General features: G+C 38.5%; 1 protein-coding gene and 1 pseudogene across 1 annotated transcript in view; one reads left to right on the forward strand and one right to left on the reverse strand.

The window, feature by feature from the left end:
* LOC102852216 (leucine-rich repeat-containing protein 37A3-like) overlaps positions 1-24,744 on the forward strand; it is a 137,713-nt gene that overhangs the window by 110,012 nt on the left and 2,957 nt on the right. The window contains exons 9-16 of the mRNA XM_006901698.1: positions 572-643; positions 1,275-1,349; positions 6,417-6,510; positions 10,704-10,872; positions 13,984-14,154; positions 14,458-15,674; positions 15,968-16,072; positions 23,190-23,242. Of these exons, the coding sequence (XP_006901760.1) occupies positions 572-643; positions 1,275-1,349; positions 6,417-6,510; positions 10,704-10,872; positions 13,984-14,154; positions 14,458-15,674; positions 15,968-16,072; positions 23,190-23,242 (1,956 nt within the window). The remainder of the gene's footprint in view (positions 1-571; positions 644-1,274; positions 1,350-6,416; positions 6,511-10,703; positions 10,873-13,983; positions 14,155-14,457; positions 15,675-15,967; positions 16,073-23,189; positions 23,243-24,744) is intronic.
* LOC102855607 lies at positions 3,645-4,178 on the reverse strand (annotated as a pseudogene).

Genomic DNA, 24,744 nt, shown 5'->3' on the forward strand with positions numbered 1-24,744 from the left:
GGGGGTGGGGAGAAAAGTGCAGCAATGAATTGACTGGAATTCCAAAATCTCTGTAGATGTTCATTGAAATGAATAATAATAATAATAAAGAATGCAGGCTGGCCTTCTCAAGTTCTCTGCCTTAAATTTAGCCCTTTCCGGTTCTATTCCACAGCCAAAGAATTAGTCCTTTTTTATTTTTAAAAAAGGCTGAGTGAATTGGCCATGAAATTACCTGAAGTTGTAGAGACTGAAATGAAATGACTTGGATTTTGGAGCACACTAAAAATAGTGTTTCCTTTGAAGCAAAGGCTTCCTTCCTCACAGCAAGTCACTTCAAGGGTTTTCTAACTTAATGAGGTTTCAGATTTCTGCTGATACTTTTTCTATAGTATTCAGTGCTTTCTCTTATCTATTTTCTGGAGATTTGAGTACTTCAAGGATGATTTCTAACTAAAGGCAGAAAATAGTGGTTTGGTTTTTTTTACCTACAAGTTCCATACACTCTGCCCCCAACACCTACAAATGAATATCAACATTCACAGAATAATTGATAATGAAAATAATTTTAATTGTATTGCTCTTCCTTTAGAATTCTCAATCGTAATCCTCTAACAACTATTGAAGATCCATATCTTTATAATATGCCAGCATTAAGTTATTTGTAAGTATTGCAAATATCTTATGAGTCTTGAAATGAGATGATTCTTCATTTTCACATTTCTCAAATATTAAGTATTTTGTGTTTAGGGCAAAAAGTCATAATATTAGTTTGGTTATTAAATAAAGTTATCAACAAAGAAATAGATTAAGAAAGGATGGAATTGGGCATAACAGAAGCAGAGCAATGTTGAAGAATACAGGGATATAATACTTACAGATAAATGTAGAAATAGAATTTATTTTTTTTAAGAAAAGAAGAGATAAAGGTCTCCCTACCAAAAAATAGCTAAAAATCAGAAGACTTTAATGCCACATTAAAGTTTAAATGTGTTAATGGTAAAAGACTATAAATTCTACCTTTCTGAGCAGATGTCTTTAATGTGTTACTGCAAATAATGTTCCATTTCTTCAGTTGCTGCAAATAATGTTCCATTTCTTCAGTTACTGTAAATAATGTTCCATTTCTTCAATATGTATGTTCTAGAACTACATCTATGCAAATCATTTAGTCTGGCTTATTTTACAGAAAACCCAAAATTGAAGTAGTTATCTGTTATTAAGTACCTTTAAAGTTGAGAAGTTTTATGTTCATATCATGTTCATATCATGGACATGTGGGCTTTCTCCTTCAGAGACTTGGGAGCAACACAAGTGTCCCTCAAGACAGTTGAGAACATCCTCTCAATGACGCTTCAATTGCAAAAACTGTAAGTCTCTTTTGTCTTAGATTTGTTTTCATTTAAGGGAGGGATTTAAAAAAAATTTTAATACTTTTATTTTCTTTTTAAAAAATTTTCTACAAGTTTACAAAATTCAAATACATTGTTTTCAAGAACAAATACTTTCACTTTCCCTCATCCTCCTACCCAATAAATTATACAACCCCATGATTAATATTACACCTCCCCCTGCACATCCTCATCCCTCTGCTTCCAACCTCTCCCTCTCCTCTTGGATCCTTATACTCATTCTACAATAATGGTTTTATACAATATTTATCCTTGTTGGACTCAGTTAATTCTCTCAACATAATGTTCTCCAGGCCCTCCCAAGTTAGATAATAATTTACAAATTCATTGCTCCTGCATGCTGCATAGTATTCCATTGTGTAAATATGCCATCATTTCTCAATCTATTCGTTTGTGGTTGGACATTTGGGCAGTTTCCATGTTCTTGGCAATGGTGAATAATGCTGCTATGAACATTGGTGTACAAGTCTCTGTTTGTGCCTCAGTTATTATTTTCTCAGGGTATATTCCAAGCAGTGGAATAGCTGGGTCATATGGAATTTCTATGTTCAGCTTTTTTTGAGGAAGTGCCAAAATGCCTTCCAGAATAGTTGTACCATTTTCAATCCCACAAAAATGTACAAGACTTCCTTTCCCACCACATCCTCTCCAACATTTATTACTTTCTGCCCTGTTAAACTTTGCCCTGGTTACTGGAGTGAGATAGTGCCTCATTGTGGTTTTGATTTGCCTCTCTCTTATTGCCAGTGATTTTGAGCATTTCTTCAGGTCTGTTTGCCATTTGAATATCTTCTGTGAAAATTCTTTCCATGTCTTTTGCCCAATTTGTAATTGGGTTATCAGTCTTTTTCTTATGGAAGCCAATGAATAGTCTGTAAACTTTTGTTATAAGACTCTTGCCTGAGATGGTATTATTACCAAATGCTTCTTTTCACCCTGTTGGGAAAAGTTTTTGTTGAACACATAGATTTAATCTTTAAAGTCATTTTATTGAAGTCTAATTGTTGTTGTTAATATCTGCCGTCGAGTTGCCTGCGACTCATAACAGCCCTAAACCCTGTTCTATCCTGTGCCAATCTTATTGTGTCTGACACCCCAGTTACCCCAGTCACTGAATCAGTCCATCTCATCAAGCATCTTCCTCTCTTGTGCTGTTCCTCACATATAATCAAACAATATACACTTGGATTAACATTCTGATTACTACCAAGCTGTTTTTCCTGACTTCAGGTGAACCAGTAACCCAAATACTGAGAAAATTCAACTCACACCTTAATAAATAGGCAAATCATGTGGGTCTTTAGCTTAGATTACAAGGTTGTTCACCCATATTGCCAGCAAACTGCAACATCTCTAATCATCTTATTAGGTTTTTACCAGTAAAGTTTCAAACATTCCATGAATTAAGACCTTTTAGTCAATATGGCACAAGTACCTAGACTTTCCATAAAAGGAGAGCTCTCCAAAAGAAACAAAGCCCATTTAACTTTGCTTGGCTTGTTAAAGCACACCTGTTTTGCAAAGTTTTTCTCTCCTGGTGGGGTTTTTAGCAGTGATAAAAATTTTTCTATCAGGAAATTTTGCAAAGAAGGCATTTTATTTATATATGACTTTACAGACAGAGATTTTGATACAGGTGCTATAGACAGTATAACTTATCAAATCATTTATATGATTTGAAAATACATAGTTTTAGATTTTTTTCCCCATTTAACTTGATCTATACCTTTAGTCAAGCAGAATGATTATAACCCTGAAACATCAACTTACTCATGCTTGTGAAATGCTATTTTTGTTTAGAATATTTTTGATGAAAGAAAAAGAAAAGAAAATTTACAAATGTACTTATGTATACACACACAAAACCAAATAAAACAAAACCCCAGAATGGTCCATAGGCATATATTACAAGTTAAACCCAAGTTCTGATTCAGTAATGATTATGAGAAAAAAAATACTAATATTTAGAAAAGCTGTTCTCTAGTGTAATGCAGAGGAAATTATATATCATGAAATATACTTTTCTGACAAATGAAGCAACTACGGGAAGCTTTATTTGTTCAAAATAACCTATTGATGCAACAAAAAAACCAACCAGAAAAAATCCCAAATAACTCCCCCAACACTACTTCAAAACAAACATATCAAACTTAATATCCTTTAGAATGTAGTTATTCTCAGTAGCACATAAAAAACAAAGGCCCAAACATTATGTACATAAGTAAATATATATAGAGAAAGTAATGCAAACAATTATTGAGCTTCATTTTCTGAACAAGAATGCCAAGTTAGTCTCTCTTCATAAAACGCAATTATAATTTGAGGACATTTCATAATTTCTTCTTCTTAGCCAGCACTAAGTCAGCTTCATCTGAATCTTTCCACTTCATGAGAAACATTAATTCTCCACTGCTGTCTGTGGCACCAATTACTTATTCAAGATCAAGACCTCTAACAAAGCAGCATCTCTTTTCTTTGACTTGTTATCATCAGATTCACGATCAGTTAACTATTTCCCTTTTGTACCATCTTTTTCTTTACTAGCTTTTTGAGAATTCAGAAATGTTTCAATCAATTCTGAGCAATCTTGATGTACTTCAGGTTCCCAAGTATTGTCAGCATCTGCAAATCTCTTCCACTTGAGGAAATATTCTACCTTCCCATCCACTACACATTGGTCCAGCACTTTTTCTACCAAAAATTCCACTTCTGCCTCTTGAACTTTTTCATTCTTCCCATTCTGTTTCTTTCCCATTTTTTTTTTTTTTGCAATGTACTTTTATTGGAGGCCACTTTTTATTGCAGACTTGAAGAGCTAATTATTATTCTACATCTCTGAGCTGCTCTGGGTCCTAGGATCTCCACCCACAAGTGGCCCTGGCTTCAGCCATATGGAGGAAGGGGCTAGGGACCTTGTGCTGGGCCACTGAGGGTAGAGGAAGCACCTTGCTCCAGCTACTTTTGACAGGTCACTTCCTTGACGCTCACGTCAAATCCTTTAGTCATTCCTCAACCTCCCATAGTATCCAACAGAGTACACCCTTTCTTGTTGGCCAGATGCTATCCCCCTCCAGATAGTAAAAGTTCTCATACTCAACCAACTTTCTCACTTAATCTATCCAAGGTAGTAGAACTCTATCTTCTCTTTTTATGACCATTAGTAGATAGTGAAAAGTGCTATCATTCTCTTTAACCATGTGACAGCAAGCTCAGAAAAAGAGCAGATAAATCAAATACCATCTTTGAGTTCATTATTAGAATTCCTCAATAAATTATTTTGAGAGGAGATGCTTTTGAATTATACTACAGATCACTGTCACCCAATTCTTTGTCCCATGACTTTATTTAAGGCATATGAAATACTGATATGAAATATTAATTACTGCCATCCGTATGTTTCTGTTGTTCTTGAATTTTTTTTCATTCATTCATTGCTACACTTTTTTTCTTTTCTCCCCTCCCCCCAGTTTGCTCTTCTCTTTGAAAAGCAAAAGATAAACTTCTTTGTGGATATACAATCCCCCGACCCCGCCCCTGCCCCCCACACCCCAAATACAATCTTAATTCTGGATTCCTGTGATTATCATAATATGCTATCATATATCACTTTTAAACTGTTCTCTCCCTCATCTGTTTCGATTCAGTATGCATAAAGTATCCAGTTTTTCTCAGTCTTACCCCAACCCTGATGTCAGTCACTTTCTACAACAGTGGCACCATGCAGTATTTGTCCTTTTGTGACTGAGATATTTTACTCAGCATAATGTCCTCGAGGGTCACCCATTTTGAATAATATTGCATGAGTTCCTTGTTTTTCAATGCAGCGTAGTATTCCATTGTGTGAATATACCACAGCTTCTCTATCCATTTGTTTATTGATGGGCACTTAGGTTGTGTCCAACTCCTTGCTATTGTTAACAAAGCCACAATGAACATGGGTGTGCATATCTGATTGGATGTCAGTTATGGTCTCTTTAGGGTATATTCCAAGTATTGGAATTGCTGGGTCAAATGGTATCCCTATTTGCAACTTTTGAGAAAGTGCCACACCACTTTCCACTGTGGTTGCACCATTTTACACTCCCACCAACAGTGAATAAGGGTTCCATTTTCTCCACATCCTCGCCAGCATTTGTTGCTTGCTGTTCTGTTAAATTTTGCTATTGTTACTGGGGTGAGATGATACCTCATAGTTGTTTTGATTTGCATCTCTTTTAGAGCTAGGGATTTTGAACATTTCTTCATGTGCTTATTGGCCATCTGAATGTCTTCTTTGGTGAAGTGTCTGTTCATATGCTTGCTGTGCCCATTGTTCTTGAATTTTTTGCAATATTCAAGAGAAGAAATTGACCAACTGAGACCACGCAACTGGCCAAGCCATATGTCCCCAAAATTTCTTCCTGGAATTGAAATGCTTATATAACTGCCTTTATGTACAACTGCCTCCATAACCATCCCAGGATGATTTGATCAAGGAGTTAGGAGGTGATTTCTGATCAAAAGAACATAAATTGTCGAACAGAATTTCAAACTCTTACAGAATCCAGACTTAACCTATTGAGATTAATGCAATCCTCAAATATATCACTCCAAGAAAAATCTCCAAACCAGAAACCAAAATTATTCCCTGAAGCAATTTTTAAATTAAACAACAGTTTGGCTAAATTAGTAAAGACTGCTCACCATAAACATTGCAGCCTTTTAAAAGATTGTGTAGCTGAGATCAAATTGATAACTGTAATTGTAAATCAGATGAAAGGTTTAGGACACAGTAAATCTAAGTAATGCTGGTGAAACAAAGTTGGTAGATGGGTAGAGACAACAAGAATGGTGAAAACTGCACCTGATATTACTGAGTTACACATGGAGACATTGTCAAATGAGCGCTTGTTCCTCTCCATGTATTTTCACCAAAATTAAAAAGAAATAAATAAAAAGTGATTCTTAGGTCTGTGGCTTGGCCTGCTTTTACTAATCAAGTAACACTTTTACCATTACAGTAATTGTCTTTGTTTCCATTGACAGGATTTTACCTAGTCGTCTGACCTGCTGCCTTTGCCAGTTTAAAAGCACCATTGAAGTTGTGTGTAAAACAGTCAAGATGTTTACAAAACATCAGGTACTGCAGAGAGTCCCAACTGTTTCATGATAAATTTTAAACCAACAAGCAAACTGTTTCTTTTTATCCCTGATTTCATTCAGATTACCACTAGAACTGGATGTAAGAACTGCTCCTTGCTGAAAGTTGGAGTCTCAGTTTGATGAGTCAACTAATATTGTAATGAATCCTAGTATATAAAGAACAAGAGAAAGAAATGAAAGGATATAAGGAATATTGCAGAGTATGCTCTCTGCTTGGGCTTTACCCATCAAATGAGAATTTTTTTTTTGCAATGTATTATAGTTTTGTAAACTGATTTCATAAGTACTCTATTATCTCCTGAGTTCCCTCTCTGCTAGGACAGCTATAGATCTACTTTTGTTTGTTGATCTGGTTTGTTTGTGTTTTTGTGTTTTTTAGTTTTTGTTTTTGGGGTTTCCTTTAATTTTTCTACTAGTTTATTTACAAAATTCAAATACAAATTTGAACAAATTCTTTCAATTTCACTCACCCCCTCCACCCATTAAATTGAACAACCCAATGATTAATGGTAGTTTGGGTTTTTAATTTCATAAAGGAGTAACAGTGATAATGCTTGATAAATTTGATGTGTAGCCTCAGGTTTACAAAACAGATGCTGCTGCTGTCCAGCTTTCCTAATAGGTGGTAAGACTCTCCCGTTCTTAAACTGTCCAACTCTGAACATGTTCTGAATCTTAAGGCTTTTTTTACTTCTAAGAAACCCATATATTTTTGATGCTTTTTCTATGTGTAAAGTTTATTTGCACTAACTTCATTAATTCCATGATGTGACACTTTCACATCAAGAGAACCGGAATATGGATTTCTAGCAGTGATATGGAACAATAATAATGCTTTGCTACTTAAATGTACACACATTGCTTCCTTGTGAAATCATTTCTGTTATTCTCTACTTCCCTAGAGGTCGCCAGAAAAGACGTTTTTAAAATCCTTGTATAGTTGAAGGAAAGTAAGAGCAGCAGTGTTGAGTGCCACAGCCTGCTGCCCTTGTTACCTTCCCCAACGCTGAGCTCTCCAGAAGCCCATGCTCCTCCTATACTATAATCTCAGACTCTTCTATCGACCCTCACCACCACTCACAAGATTTTCCATTCTTCTGGAGGAGACCACAACTACACCATGGTGCATTTGACTTATGTGCATTCAGAGGCTCTTACTAGTTAGTTCCTTGAGGGAGAAATATTAGATATGAAATGAAAGGAAGACAAGTAGACCTCTGGCAAAAGTTGCTTATTCCATTCTGTAGTATATAATTTCAAATAATGATTATCCAGATACCATATTATCCCATAGATTTTTTTGAACCTTCCATATAGGATAATTAAAAATCCCATCACAAATTAGATGCCATCAAGTTGAGTATCACTCATAGAGAACCAGATGAGATCTGAGACATGTCATATACTATGCTATCCTCAACTCTGATATATTTGAGCCCACAGCTTCAATTACTGTGTCAATTCATCTTGTTGAGGATCTTTGTCTTTCCTCCTTTCCAAGATGTTGTTGCTTTCCAAGGAATAGCCCCTCCTAAAAACATGCCCCAAGTATGTGAGATAAAGCTCCACTATCCTTACCTCCAAGGAGCACACTGGCTGTACTTTCTTCAAGACATATCTGTTTGTTCTATTGGCAGTTCATGAAATACTCACCACTCTTCTCCAACTTACAGTTCAAAGGTATTGGCTAAAAAATAATGCCCTGAGAATCAACAAGATACCAACTGACATGCTTCAACTAGTGGATGCAGCCCTGGACATGCTCATGGGTATGTGCCAGAAAATTTGGAAGATAGCTACCCGACCTGCTGACTGGAAGAGCTGTATTCTTCTTATGCCATCCTTATTCATTGTCCAGGTCACTGGAAAGACCATCATGCAAATCAGGTGCACTTCAGTCTTTAAACTGGCATCATTGCTCTTAAACTGACGTCATTGTTCTTCAAGACTTTACAGAGGTCCCTGAGGGGCAATATTCCCAATGCCATACATCTTCTGATGTCTTCACTACTGGGACCAAGTGGATTGATTATGAATTCAAGTAGATGAAATTGTTGACAATTTCAGTCTCTTCTCATCTACCATGAAGTTGCCTATTCACCTAGCTGTTGTTGTTACATGCCATCAAGTCAACCCTATAAACAAAGGATCTGAACCCTCTTCTATAACTATTGTCATTCTGTAAGTTCATAGAGTTTCCAGAAGCATACTCTTTAGGAAGTGGATGCCACTTCTGCTTCCAAGCCTATCTTAATTTAGGGGCTCCACCAAACACTGTCCACCATAAGTAACCATTATGGCATTTGACACAATAGTGACACAACATTCAGTATCACAGCAATACCAAGTTACTTCAGTAGAGCAAATTGACAGACCAGTGCTGTAACACTTAGAAGAATGTTCATGCCAAACACAATTAACTCCAGGCCCAAGGGATTGGCCCAGTAGTGAAGATTTTTGTTTTCTTGATGTTCAGATGGAAGCCATACTGAAGGTTTTAGTCTTTGATTTTCTGCAGCAAATGCTTCAAGTCCTCCTTGCTTTCAGAAATTAAGGCTGTGTCATCTACTTAGTGTAGGTTGTTGATGAGTCTGCTTTAAATCCTGATCCACATTCTTCGTAAAAGCTTCTTGAATGATTTGCTCAAATACAGATTGAATAAGTATGGAGAAATAATTATCCCTGATGCTCACCTTTCTTGAATTTTAAACTGCAGTGCCACCTTGCTCTGTCTAGACAGCAGCTTCTTGGTCTAGGTATAGATTTCATATAAGCATAATTAAGTACTAAAATTCCCATTCTTCTCAGTGTTAGTCATACTTTCTTGTGATACGCAGTCAAATGCTTTTGCATCATTTATAAAATACATATATTTTATATGTATTTTTATGGTATTTTCTACTTTTAACCAATATCTGTCTGATATCAACAATGATATTCCTGGTGCCATGGCCTCTTCCAAATACAGCTTGAACTTCTCATAGTTCTCTGTTAAAATACTGTTCCCTTTCTTGGGAGTGAGAACCAACATGGATCTGTTCCAGTCAGTTGGCCAGGAAGCTATCTTCCAAATTTTCTGGCACACACTCATGAGCATGTCCAGGCCTACAACTGTTAGTTAAAACATGGCATTTGGTATCCCATTGATTCCTTGGGAATTCTTTTTTTTTTTTTGTCAATGCCTTTAGTGGAGCTTGAAATCTTTTCTGATCACCATTGACTTTTTGTTGTTGTTGTTGTTGTTTGCTATCAAGTTGAAGCCAACTCATAGCTGATTCTCCAGTGGGTCTTAAGAGGCAGTAAATTACATGAGAGGAGATGGACTACTCTTGTAGAGCTTGTGGATTTAAACAAATACTTGTGGGACTGCACACCCTATGCCATCAGAATAGTGTCAGCCAATTATTTTTTGATACAGTGATTGTACAGTCTCTCCACCATCTTTTCATCTCAAGATTTTTTCCAGAGCCTCTCTGCAATTGAATTGTTTCCTTAGTTATTTCAACTTGAGAAATGCTCACTAAAGTCTTGCCTTTTTATTCTCCAACTCCAGAACTTTGTACAGTCTAATTCTGTGAATATACTAACTGGATGATTCAAAATGTGATCTTGAGTCAATTCCACCAGTATTTATAAATCATCTTAAGGATTATTTGAACCATTGAACACTAATGATTGAAAATAAAATGAGCTGTGGGATGACATCAAGGATATCATCCATGAAGAAAGCAAAAAGGTTACTGTAAAGACAGAGAAAGACAAAACCAAAATGAATGTCAGAAGATACCCTGAAAATACACTAGAGCATCAGAAAGCCAAAGCCAAGGAAAGAAATGTTGAAGTAAAAGAGCTGAACAGAAGTTTTTAAAGAACAACCAGTGAAAACAAAGCAAACTATTATATGAGGCTATGCAGATGTAGAATTGGAGAATAAAAAGAAAAACATTCGCTTGGCATTTCTCAAGCTGAAAGAACTGAAAAACAAATTCAAAACTTGAGTTACAATACTGAGAGATACTATGGGAAAAATCTTGACTGATCCAGGAGACATCGAAAGAAGATGGAGCAAATACACAGAATTACTCTATCAAAAAGTGGTTGATATGGAAATATTTCAGGAACTATCATATGATCAAGAAGCAATGGTAGTTGCTTTGGAATTTTCTTCAGTGTGCAGAGGAAAGGTTGCTCAGTAGCAAACTGCCACAACAGCCATTTTTCAATTCTTCCTTCAATGCCAGTGCTGCTTTGGAGATCAATGCTGGAATGAACATCCTCATGCCAGGAGTGCAGGCAGAAGATGGAGGCAACCACATCACCAGCCCTTATGTAGTAGCAGGCATGTAGAGCTACAGTAACCAGGGTTTCTCCAGTGTGTCCAGCCATCTAGTTTCTCCAAGTCTATACCATTAAGGGGCAGCAGAGATCAAGTGAAGCCATCAGTTAGTAGTGCTGACTTTATAACTTCCTCTAGCAGCAGTGGAGAATTGGGATTGACTGAGAGCTTACCAACTTTACTTAAGATAAAAGATGAAAAGAAACTTCCAGAAGGGACTATAGAAGATATGGAGGTTTGGGAATCATCTTGACAGTGGATGTGTTCCATTTATTCTCCTATGAAAAACAAAGCCAATATTTCAGGCATATGTTACTATGAAATTCCCAAGAATGATATAAAAAACTAGTATTAAATTTTCTCTACAAAAGAAAAGAGAATTTAGAAAAATGTTGTAGAACAACTGAGGAAAACAATGCAAGACCAAAATGCAAAATTAATTAAAGAGGTGGAAACCTTATGTAAAAAATCAGTGAGAAATTCCAGAACTTTATGATAAAAAAAGCAGAAATAAAATACCCCATGGAAGAACCTACAAATATTCGAAGCAATGGAAGAAAGAGTCGGTGAAATAGAAGACAAAATTTAGGTTACACATTTTAAAGAACAAATGTTAAGGAAAAAAAGAAAACTGAACATGACATGATGGTTTTGCAGGACTCCCCCATCAAGAGAAACAATATGCACATAAGGGGAGTTCCAAAAGGAATGAGGGAAATTCCAGGGGGGAAAATGGAGAAATAATGACAGAAAACTTTCCAGATATTTTAAAAGACAAGATTTAAATTGAAGAAGCTTAACAAATCCTATCTTGATTCATTTCCAAGAGAAATACACCATGATACAGTATTAAGCTTTCTAAAATGAAATCTAAAGAATTTTGAGAGCAGCTCAAAAAGAGCAAAATATATACAAAGGGATCTCAGTATGAATACGTACTGATTTTCTCTCTTAATTATGCAGGCAAAAAGGCAATTGGGTAACATATACAAAGTCTTGAAAAGATAATATACCCAGCAGAACTGTCATTCAAATATGAGGGTAAAATTAAGAGTTCTCAGAAAAACAGAAATTAAGGGACTATCAGATCTGTTCTACAATAACTATTAAAAGGAGTCTTCTAGAAGGAAACCCACATGAGTCAGGAATTGAGGATAGTGACATCAAAGAGCCACCTGAATACAAAATAATTAATAATAATAATAATAATAATACAGGTTGTAGGAAATATAGATAGAAAGTTGAAATGGGCAATAAAAGGAAATTTCATTGATTTAGTACAGAATTTTTACATATTGAAGAAGCTAAACACAGTTTTAAGAGATAACTTTGTTTTTAGTGTATGATGTTAAGTTTATAAACTTAAGGTAACCAGAAAGAAATAGAGATGCTAAGTAAGTAAAGGAAAATGGCTTACATTGAATTGACTGACAGGGGTAATGGGGGTAGGTATGACAGAGACAATGAGATTGGCTCATGATAGGCCAGAATTCAGAGCTTTGGTACACAGGATCACTATGAGTTGCAGGCAACTCACCAGCACATAACAACAACAACATGGCTTACATTGAGAAGAATGGAAATTGTGCTCGTGCAAAAACTGTACCTAAACCAAAAGCTATTGTTGCTACATAAAAGTAAGGGAAAACTGCATGGCTTAAAATTAAGAAAGCCATGAGTCAAGGTTGTATCCTCTGCCCATACAAACCCAATCAGTATGCTGATTGATGCCTTTGAGTTGTGGTGTTGGGGGAGAGTACTGAATATTCCATGGTCTTCCAAGAGAACAAACAGATGTGTGTTGGAGAAAGTGAAGCTAGATTACTCCTTGGAAGCAAGGATGATGAAGCTTTGTCTCCCATACTTTGGGGATGCTGCTAAGACAGGCTGATTCTTAACGGACAACATGCTCAGAAAAGTGGAGGGACGGCACAAGAGAGGAAGGCCCTTAATCATTTTGACTGATACAGTACAGTGACTACAGCAATGGGCTCAAGCATGTCACAGATTGTGAGGTTGGACCAGGATAAGACAGGGTAATAGATCTGTTGGATAGGATAGGATAGGATAGGATAGGATAGGATAGGATAGGATAGGATAGGATAGGATATATCTCTTTTTAATAAGATTGCTATGATTCATATGATTCAACTTCACGGCACCCAACAACAACCACCAATAACTGAATACTGCCCAGCTATCATTGTTACGTGTCATTGAGTTGCCTGTGATTATAGTGACCCTTTGTACAATAAACCTAAACCCTGCTCTATCCTGTGCCCATCTTATTGTCTCTCACATACCTACCCCCATTACCCCAGTCACTGAGTCAATCCATCTCATTGAAGGTCTTCCTCTCTTGCACTGTCCCTCTACCCTCCCAATCATGATGTCCCTCTCCAAGGACTGGTCTCACCTTGCAACATTACAGAATGTGTTAACAAAAGTTTATATACAATACTCATGGACTGCAACACAGAGTTTCCAAATAGGTAATTTTTATTTTATTTTAATTTTTAGAAATAAAAGCACTAGTTATAGGAAAGATATAAATCTATAAGGAAGTATTTTTCCACATATTACTCTTATGAAGGGGCAGGTGTTTTCAATTGCTAAGCTTTTAGTCTTTAGTAACTCAGCATTTAACCACTCTCCATTAAGACTATATCATCCTAAATACATTGTTGTTATGTGCCTTTCCGTCAGAACTACCTTATAAATGATCCTTAAAAAGGATTTCAGAAGCTTTAAAATGACCAGCAGGATATAGCTCATCTTTCTTCCTTGGAGCAGAAAATGGATTAGAACTTGCATGCCTTTGGGTTTTCAGTGCACTCTTTAACTACTAGGACATACCTGTACTTCACATTGTGGAGTGTGTTAAGAAAGTAGCGACTTTTTCAAAGCAGTCAAGTTGGGCATAGTGAACACATTCGTACTCGAACACTGTTGTTGCTAGTTATAACTTATGCTAGAGTTTCTTTTTCTCTTCTCTAAATGGCACGTGAAGGGTTGCTGACTTAATTTTCTCATCTAGGATATACAGCTAAGCATTAACAAAAAGCTGTCCCATCAGTCTTTCATTATCAAACACAGTCTCTTCTGTTTTGGCAGGTGAAGAAGCATCTCTAATGGCTCAAGCAGGAACATTCATGAAGGCACTGCAAGTGCGGAAGAAGAGTAACAGCACTGAGCTGACTATTGAGCCAGAAAAAACAACCTCCAGTGGAAGCGGTGTCACATTGTCAACTATGCGAAAGGAACCACTAGATGTTCATGACAAAAGTGATGTCATCTATGCACTAAACTACATGTTGCCTTATTTCTTAGACAGAAATCTTGAAAATACAGAATCGACATTATTACCATACATTAAACTGCTTTTAACTAATATAACAAATAGAAATAAGGTCTCAACTGATTTGAAGAATGACAATGAAGAATTATCTGTTATGCCTGCTCTCAACAAAGCACTTTACAAATTGCAGGATCTCTATTTTTTGGAAAATTTGTTAAAAATTCAAGAAAAAATGGGTGAAATTAAAAAGAAAGCAAAAAATGCTATGCTTATGGAAACCAATGTTTTAGGGGCTAAACTAGGTAAAAATAAGTTAAGACGTTCTAAGAGCTGGAATAATCACTTAGAAAAGATCCAGCAAACAGAGCTTAGGAAAAAGCTCAAAGTAAAGAAAATCCCGAAGACCTCAGAGGGCATGCAGAAGAGACACCTCAATGAGATGGAAGGTCAGAGCATTATGAGGAAGCAGAGATCCTGGCTATTAATGGAGAGCACCTCCAAAGCAATGATGCCCATGAGAACAGCTCCCAGTGAGCTGCCTCACAGTGAACTGCACAAAGTGCGGGAGCCACGGAAGGTAGAGGGGATCTTCTTGGACAAGGAATTTTCATTCAGCAAGGATGAAATGAGCAGGTCTTTCACCTCTCCTCATTCCAAAGGCCAAGCTAAGGTTGGAAACCCTGGGGAAGATTTGGCCAACACCATTTATGTTTTAGAAGATGCAAATGCAAAAGTTAGAAATATGAAGGCTCCTCAATCAATGGGATATCCCCCCAAAACATACATCTTCCATAAATCTCATTCTCGTCTAATTCGCAGAAGGCTAAAGATGAAACCAAAGCAAAAATTCAGAAAGGCAGATTCCCTCCAGGAGCTGATGATTGGAAACAGAGCTCCTTTCTCTGCAGTGAAGAACCTCATAGATATCGCTCCACGAGAGGATTTTTTGTCTGCAGGAGATCTGAATTCTCCAGAAAATCTTCCTCCTGGGTTATTTGTCAATTCTGAAACTTCTGGAGGAAACAATGTACTATCTGACACTTTTCCTGAAAGCTCTGTCCCCAGGAAGCCTTCCCCTGCTGATTTTGCTCTGATGATAGAAGAGCCACCGGTCACTATTAAACAAATTGATAAAACACGAGGGAAATATCATAACACTAAATTACCCTCCAAACCTGAAAGCTCCACTATCCCAATGCTCTTGTCTGCAAGTGACAGATTTAAAAGTCATCTCAATCAACAGCTACAGCCCCTCATCCCCAACAAAGATGTGAGAATGCTCCTTTCCCATGTTGCCCAAATATTGAAAATGGACTACTCCCAACCCCAAGTACAGTTGGCCTGTGCCAAACTCTTCTCCAGAACAGGCCGCCTGTTGAAGCTTCTCAGCGAGCAGCAAGATCTAAAGGTGGCTAAGGCAGACTGGGACACAGAAGAACGGAAGACAGACTTCATCAGCAAGGTCACAGACATCCCGAATGAGCCAGAAGTGCAGGGACAAGATGAGGTGAGAACAACTCCAGAAAGATGGGTCCCAGACTTTTCCATCAGAGTTTAGGACTTGCCTATAGAGTATGCATGTTCCTGTTCCTAAGCTCCTCTTAGCCAAGTGAGGAGCTAAGACAATCATCTCCCACTTTGCTAATTTAAAGAAGACTACCACTATTCCAAAAGACTTATCACAAAAATGTACAAAAAGAATAATTAATAAGAAAAAGATTGGGTTTGGGTAAGGAATAGTTAGCTTTTTTTCTTTTCCATCTGTTTGTTCTTAATTTCTTTTTCCTTCCTTTATTTCAGCTCACAAAGGGAGTACAAAAGTATGGGATTAATAGGAAACTCATCCTGGCAATATCTGTGACTGTCTTAGTGGTGATTTTGATTATAGTTTTTTGTCTCATTGAGGTAAGGACAACAATAAATTCACATTTTTCTGGATCTAGCTTGTCTTTATAATAGAATCAGAATCCACTTTCTGACCTAATAGCCTGTAATAGTCATGTGGACTGGGTTACACTTAGATTTTTCATTACAAAAGATATTCCAGGACTTTTAAAAGAACTCACTCCCAGGAGATCTTGGTGGCTCTAAAGCAAGATAACAAGCCATTAGAGTCTTTGAGAAGTTTAGCTTACAAGGACAAGTAGATGATAGCAATATTTCTTCAACCCAAAACTATGACAGTTGATTTGACATAGTCACCAGTCATTTTCATTTTACTATTGATTTTATCCTGTCACTAATATCATTGTTAGCTGGCTGAAATGATGGGAGAGAAAAATGACAACTCATAAGACTTACCCATCCAAGAAGGAAATATACAGAAAAATCTAGAAATTATCCTGTAGATTCATTAGATTTTCTTAGTGTTATTCTTTTCTAGTCTGTGAGGCATCATCTAAATAGGTTCAGTTAAAATAACACAGCCAAATTCCTTTACGAGTAGCTTATTATAGTTTTCCTCTATTTACTTTTTGTTCCATTATATAATACGTTATTAATTTCCTGATAAACCTCTGCTAGCATAGTAAACACATGATTTAAGAAGTTGACAATCAGACCTTACTCTAACAATCCCCGCTAATTTACTTAATTACCTTTTCTAGGAATAGGGATTCCCAGAGCAGCTCTCCCTTCAATCCGGAGCAGCCCCCATCCATACCCCATTCTCACCATGTCGGTTCCTACTGTGTCTGTGCCTTTGCTCATCTAAAGTCCCCTTCACTCACACTGCCTATGAGTCTATTAAAAGCCAACTCAGGAGCATCTTTCTTCACAAACCTTTCCTGAAATCTCTAGTCTTCCTGGTCTTGGTCCCTCTTTGAGAAAGTTTATCATTCCTTAAGGGCCAGAGAGTCAATTTCCCTTTCCTAAGAATGTAAAAATGTGGTAACAACTTTTAAAAAGCAGACTACAAAAGACAATTCAAGGTCAATGCATTAAGGAGCAAAACAGATTTTTAAAGACAAAATCACCTGCTGATTTGTCTAAAGAAAGTAATGGCCTGCAAAAGCAGGATGATCCATCCCTTGTAGAGAAGGCAAGAAACAGGTCAACAAGGGCAGTGACTACTTTAGCATTGCCCCCAGTAGAGCCTGTAGCAGTAGATACACACTGTCAGGCCACTAGCACACGGCCTGAGATGGAGAGAGGTGGGCTCTGCTCCTCTAGTTCTTTCCATTTAACATTTGTTTCAGTCTATTCTAAATGTGCTTTTCTTTCTCCTTTTGAGCCCTGTCTCTACAGCCACACAAACAGTCTGGGGAACCGATGCTTTTCTAACTATCCTGTAGAGTCATTCTAGTTCACTAGGGTTAGTAGTGGTCATGGAATACATACAAAAGGATTTGGCTACAATGCCTGAAAGCAGGTGAAAAATGCCAAGAACAGATGGGACTAAAAGCTTCCTGGAGCATGTACCACCATGAAAGGGATCTGGAAGTTCTCTGTTAAACAAAGACTATTTTCTTATATTCTTGATAAGGTTGTTAAGAGTGCAGTAAGGTCTTGTTCATGAGTACAAAGATGTTTTCTTGAGAACTTTTTATGCTTATCTATGCTTTGTTCCATGTTGCCTATGCTTTGTCCCATATGTTTAAACATTTACCCACCCTATCAGATCATGTTTTACTAAAATCTTTGATTTTCTCCTAATAAAAGCAGAGACTTTACAATTTCTCAGTGCAATCAGCCTGAGAGAGCTTTTTGCCCTCTGCAAAATTTACATTTCACTTTGCTAGTGTTCCTTCAGCTCTACTCACAAGAAACAACACTATCTCATATCTCATACATGTTGTTGTTAAGTGCCATCGAGTCGCTGTGACTCATAACAACCCCATGTACAACAGTCCTAAACTTTGCTCTGTCCTGTGCGTCTCAGATACATCCATCCCGATTACCCCTGTCATTGAATCAATCCACCTCATAGAGGGCCTTTCCCTCCTGCACTGTCCCTCCACCCTGCCAAGCATGATGTCCCTCTCCAAAGACCGGTCTCTCCTTACAACATGTCCAAAGTATGTTAGATGAAGTCTCAGAATCTTTGCCTCCAAGGAGCCGCCCGGTTTAACCCTTTCCAGGATGAATCTGTTTGTTTTTCTAGCAGTCCATGGTACCCTCAATACTCTTCTCCAGCACCACAGCTCAAAGGCATCAATTCTCCTTCTATCCTCCTTAGCCATTGTTCAAATCTCTGATGCATAACAAGTGATAGCAAAGACCATGGCCTGTATCAGACGTACCTTAGTCTCCAGAGAGACACCATTGCTCTTCAGTATTTTGGAGAGGTCCCTAACAACAGACTTTCCCATGGCAATACGTCTTTTAATTTCCTGGCTACTAGTGCCAAGAGTGTTGACTGTGGAGCCAAGCAAACTGGAGCTGTGAACAATCTCAATCTCTTCACCATCCATCCTGGTGCTACCAATTGGCCCAGTGGTGAGAATCTTTGTCTTCTTGACATTGAGCCTCAATCCATATTGGAGGCTGCAGTCCTTGACCCTCTGCAGCAAGCACTTCAGGTCCTCCTCAGTTTCAGCAAGCAGGGTTGTGTCATCTGCATAACGCAGATTGTTGATAGATCATCCACCAATCTTGACCCCACATTTCTCTTCATAGAGCCCAGCCTCCCAGATAATCTGTTCTGCATACAGGTTGAAAAGGTATGGAGACAGGACGCATCCGTGGCATACGCCCTTCCCAATTTTGAACTGTGCAGTGTTTCCTTGCTCTGTTCTGATGACATGAGATCAAGTTGGTTTATTGTGTGGTTTAATTCTTCAGCATCTTTGTTGAGTTTCTTTCTGATAGTTCTATCTTTTCTTGAGAGTGATGTATTGAAGTCTCCAACTACTCTAGTAGTGTTGTGTATTTCTGTCCTATTTGCTCAACTCTGTCTGCACTTGGCTATATCTCAAAGTCAAGGATTTTGAAGCTCTGTCTCGCATACTTGGGGCATGAGACCAGGAGTGACCAGTCTTTGGAGAAGGATTTCTTGCTTCGAAGGGCAGAGGGACAAGGACAGCACAGGAGAGGAAGATCCAAGATGAAATGGATTGACACAGTATCTGCGGCAATGGGGGTAGGTGTGTTGGAGTCAGTGATACTAACTCATGACAAGGCAGGCTTCAGAGCTGTTGTACACAGGGTCGCTATTAGTGATAGGCAACATGATGGCACATAACAACAATACACTTGGACCAGGAAGTAGTTGTCAGAATAGAGCAGGGAAGCACTGCATGGTTCAGGATCAGGAAGTGTGTGCATTAGGATGCATCCTATCCCCATACCTTTTCAATATATGTGTCGAACAGATCATTCGTGAGGCTGGACTTTCTGAGAAGGAATGTGGCATCAGCGTTGGAGAAGATTCATCAACAACTTGTGTTATGTGGATGGCACAACTTTGCTTGTTAAAACTGAGGAAGACACGAGACATTTGCTGCAGGAAGTCAAGGACTGTAATCTTCAATATGGATTGAAGCTCAATGGCAAGAAAACAAAGATTTTCACTGCTGGGCCAATTGTCAGCTTCATGACAGACAGATAAGAGATTGATATTAACAGCTTGTTTTTCCTTGGTTCCACAATTAACACTTTTGGTACCAACAGTCAGGAAATCAAAAGACTAACTACATTGAGAAAAATCAGCTGTCAGGGACCTCTCCTGAGTACTGAAGAGCAATGGTGTCATTCTGGAGACTTAAGGTGCACCTGATACAGGCCATGGTCTTCACAATTACTTGCTATGGATCAGAGAGCTAGATAATGACTAAGGATGATTGAAGAAGAATCGATGCCTTTGAGCTGTGGTGCTGAAGAAAAATGTTGAACATACTGTGGACTGCCAAAAGAACAAACAGATCTGTCTTGGAGTGGGTGAAACCAAGAATCTTGCTGGAGACAAGGATTTTGAAGCTCCATCTCACATACTTTGGGCATGTGACCAGTCCTTGGAAATGGATATCATGCTTGGAAAGGTGAGGAACAGTGCAGGAGAGGAAGACCCAGGATAAAATGGATTGACTCAGTGACTGGAGAAATGGGAATAGGTCTCTCAGAGATAGATGATGAGACTGGTTTAAGAGAGCATGGGATTCAGAGTTATTGTACATAGGGTAGCTATGAGTCACAGGCGAACCAATGGCACATAACAAAATAAACCTTCTGTTTTTAATTTTATGTTCTGTTTAGCCTCATATTTCTATATTTATACTTTCCTTATATCCTCTTCCTACTTAGATATTGAACTTTTTGAGGATTATAACCATGCAGTATTTTAATAGTAATGAGCAATAATGGTGCTTGTTATTGTGTGCTGCAGAATCGACCCAAAGCTGACCCCCCCGTGGGTCTTCAGAGGCTGTAAGTTGCAAGGGAGGAGAATGCCTATCCTGCTCCAGGAGAACATGAGGTGGATTTAAACTATGTGCGTTTGGGATTGCAGCACAGCTTCTTGCTTCTGTGTCACCAGAGCTCTGTTATAATGGTGCTTAAGAGAAGAAAAAGACAGTGTCATATTAATTCCACATTCAGTAATAACCATACAACCAAATACTTACTTTGAAGTAACATACAGAGTCCACCAATACACAAATATAGGCATTCTTAACTTTTGAAAGACCAGGTTTTAAAATTCTAGAAAAAGTGAACACAACATAACAGAGCAGTAGCCTGTGGCACAATTACTGAAACACTGACAGATGTGCCCTCCACCAGCAAATATGAGGATGGATGGCCTACTTATCGAGAAGGTTGGCATTTCACACCCACCCGGAGTGTCTAGGAAGTAAGGCCAGGTGTTCTGCTTCTGGAAGGTCACGGCTTAAAAACGATGCACATGTGGGCGACCATGAGTCAAATCTACTGGGGAAAAGTTGGACTGCCTACTCAAAGGGAGGCACGCAGAATCCACCAGCTGCTCCACTTGTGTAATTTACAGCCTCTGAAAATCAGCTGGAGGGGGAGCTTGGAGTCCCTCTGTTATTCAACAGCAGCAGTAAAATGGCTGAGACTATATTTAAAGGACAAACTTTGTGTCTGATTTTATCTTTCCCCCACCCCCACCTGAGCCCTCACCTTTAAAGATATTGTCATTTTTAGAGCTAAAGAAGATCACATTAAGGCCCCTCTGGCAAAACCAAAAGCAGATCCGAGAGTCACCAGACCAGAGTCTGTCTCCTCATTACCACTATTCTGTTTTCCTTAAGACAAAAAGAGGAATATGTGAATACTGAAATGTAGCTGAAGTAACTGAAGGGATTGATATTTAATATAAAAAGAGTTTTCTAAATGATCTTGCAGGAAAGGAGGCAAGTTTCTGAAGAGAAGGAAAGAGGTGTTGGCACTCTTAGAACCACAGCCACCCCTCTCCTCACGGCTTATGGGGTGTGGCTCTTGTTAGGGAGGCCTTTGTCACCTTGTGATATAAAGAGCGTTCCCTATTATTTTCTTCTGTCACGTTCCTCAACTTCTTCTATTGCTATCAAATTGGAATCAACTTAAACCCACCCCTCTAGTAGTTTTTAAGGACTGTAAGTCACAAGAGAGGAGGCTACCACTTTTATCCCCTAGAGATACTGGTGTATTTGAACTGCTTGCCACTGGGTTAGTAGATCAGCTCTTTACCCACTAGGTCACTAGGCACCAACTTTACATTCATAGCATTGAACTATTCCTGTTTTAGGTATTATTCCATGCAGAAAGTGTATTCTGTTTGGTTGGTTTGGGTATAGTTAATTTAAGGCAGAGAATCTAACTTTTCCCTCTATATATGGTGTATCGAGTTGTTTTAAAATCTATTGAATGCTTAATTTGTCAGTCATCTAAAATACTGCCTTATTCTGGCCTCTCCTATCTCACTGATCTATCTGCCTTTTCTCCCTCAGAGCAGTTGCCAGCTTTGGACTTCTGACTTTTCCGTTAGAAGCCAAGCACTTAACCAGCGCACCACCAGGAGCCTTCCAAATTCTCCTATCAGTTCCAGAAATTTTTAGGTGATCTCCCGGTTAGCTCTGGTGCTGCAGTCAATAGGGACTGGTGCTGCTACCAAAAGGCTGTGCCTCTCTGCCAGTTCAAGTCTATCAGCAGCTCCATCAGAGAAAGATGGACAATCTCCTTCTGTGAGATTTATAGCCTCAGTGGTGAAGCCAGATAATGAATTGGAGCCACAAGAAAAATCTTATATTACTTCCAAAAATTTTTAGTTAATCTTAGAGCTTTTAAGTATCCATTATTTCACATACAAATAATGGTACTTTTGTCACTGTCTTTCAAATACTTCCATCTCATTTCCTTTTCTTATTTCACTGATTAGCATTATCTAAGCAAGATTGAAAACTAGCAGTAATAACAGGCATACATATTCTGAATTATAATGTTATGATCTAAGTTTGTATAGATATTTTAATTATGTAAAGGATGTTTCCTCCTTTTCCTACTTCTAAGTTTTTATTAAACATTCTTCTAGGTCATATAGCACGGGTCTGTCCATTTGCTATATGGAGGTAACTCGTGGTTGCTGTCATGCTGAACACTGTGACCCTGATGTGTCAAATGCAATAATGGTCACCTATGCCAGACAGTGTTTGTTGGAGCTCCCTGAGTAAAAAACAAACTTGGAAGCAGGACTGGCATCCACTTCCAAAATAGCTTGCCTCCGGAAACCGTATGAACTTGGAGAAACAATGAAAGTTTAACAAGTGTTCAGGTCTTTCATTCATAGGGTAGCTGTGAGTAGCCTATGACTTGATGGAACTTAACAACAATAAGTTTTCATTAGGAATTCCATGTTTAATGTTATCTAAAACAATTGATAAAAATCTTCTAAAATATATGCAAAAACCCAAGCTAGGTACTAAACGAGTTACTTAGAATAAAAAACTATTAAGTAGGATAGAAACCCAGGACTCTAAAAAGGTATCCTCTAGCAGTGAAAATAAGGCTTAAGTAAAGGAATGAAGAAAGACCTGGAGAGAGTGGCCATTGTGTTCGATAACCAAGATCATGCTTTCTTCCAATACAGATCTGTACTTATAGAAGTTATGCAAAGGAGGATGTAGAAGCAGGATTCTCAAGGTAAATAACAGTCTGGCAATTTAAAACAATGTTTATAGTAGTTCAAATACATACAAAAAGCATTTATAACCTGACAACTTTTGAAAATGGAATTTGAGAGCTAGAGGAGACCTTAGCGTAACTCTCTCCCAGCCCCCTCAAGCTACAGTGAGGGTTCTGCCAAGAGCAGGAAGAGGGCGTCACCTGAACACTTTGTGTGGTTCCAGCAAAATAATCCTCCAGGCCAAGCTGAGTTTGATGGCTAAGGCAGGAGCCCCAGTGGTCCAACAGGCTAAGCATTAGGCTCGTAACCCAAATGTCAGCAGTTGGAGCCCTACAGTAGCTCAGAAAGAAATAGATGAAGCAGGCTGCTCCTGTAGGGATTTCCATTTCAGAAACCTTATGGAACAGTTCTTCCCTGAACCTACAGGATTGCTATGAATGAAATAGACTCAGTGACTGTGGTTGTTTGAAGTATGGTGTCTTTTGACCAGGAGTTGGGAGGGTGGCAGGTATTCCATTCTTTTCCTGCTATAGAGGGCATCAGGCTAGACAGGGGCCTTCTTGAGAGGTTCTGGACGAAAGGCCAAATGGTCTTGGGTAAGAGGATGGCTGTCATTCATAGCTGATGGAGGGTAGAAAACACGAGTTTTTTCACATTGAGAAGCAGGAAAATGTGACTTTTCATTTGTTAAGCCCCTACCTTTTATTCTTATCTCAACCACATAGAACTTTAACCTTCAGGGCCATTAGACTAACTTGTCTCAGAAAGAAAAAGGCCAATTCTCTTCCTCACAATCTTCTTAGTAGTGAGTGTCACAAAAAGGCTACTCTTTCCCATTTGAGGACTTCTCCATTGATGACATTATGACTGGACTGTAATTTACATTTGACTGTGTAGAACATAACAAACTGTGGTTGACTCTGAGAAGAATGGGAATCCCAGAACACTTGATCGTTCTAATGTGAAACTTATACTTGGACCAGGAGGCAGTCGTCAGAACAGAGCAAGGGAACACTGCATCGTTCAAAATTGGGAAGGGCGTACGCCAGGGATGCATCCTATCTCCATACCTTTTCAACCTATATGCAGAACAGATTATCCGGGAGGCTGGGCTTTATGAGGAGAAATGTGGGGTCAAGATTGGTGGACGATTTATCAACAATCTGCGTTATGCGGATAACACAACCCTGCTTGCTGAAACTGAGGAGGACCTGAAGCGCCTGCTGCAGAGTGTCAAGGACTGCAGCCTCCAATATGGATTGAGGCTCAATGTCAAGAAGACAAAGATTCTCACCACTGGACCAATTGGCAGCATCAGGATGGATGGTGTCTTAAGAGATTGAGATTGTACACAGCTTTAATTTGCTTGGCTCCATAGTCAACAGGCTTGGCACCAGCAGCCAGGAAATTAAAAGGCGCATTGCCATGGGAAAGTCTGCTGTTAGGGACCTTTCCAAAGTGCTGAAGAGCAATGGTATCTCTTTGGAGACTAAGGTGCGTCTGATACAGGCCATGGTCT

The sequence above is a fragment of the Elephantulus edwardii genome, unplaced genomic scaffold (assembly GCF_000299155.1).
Source record: "Elephantulus edwardii isolate Elephantulus edwardi_28Jun2011 unplaced genomic scaffold, EleEdw1.0 scaffold00340, whole genome shotgun sequence".
Lineage (NCBI taxonomy): Eukaryota > Metazoa > Chordata > Mammalia > Macroscelidea > Macroscelididae > Elephantulus > Elephantulus edwardii.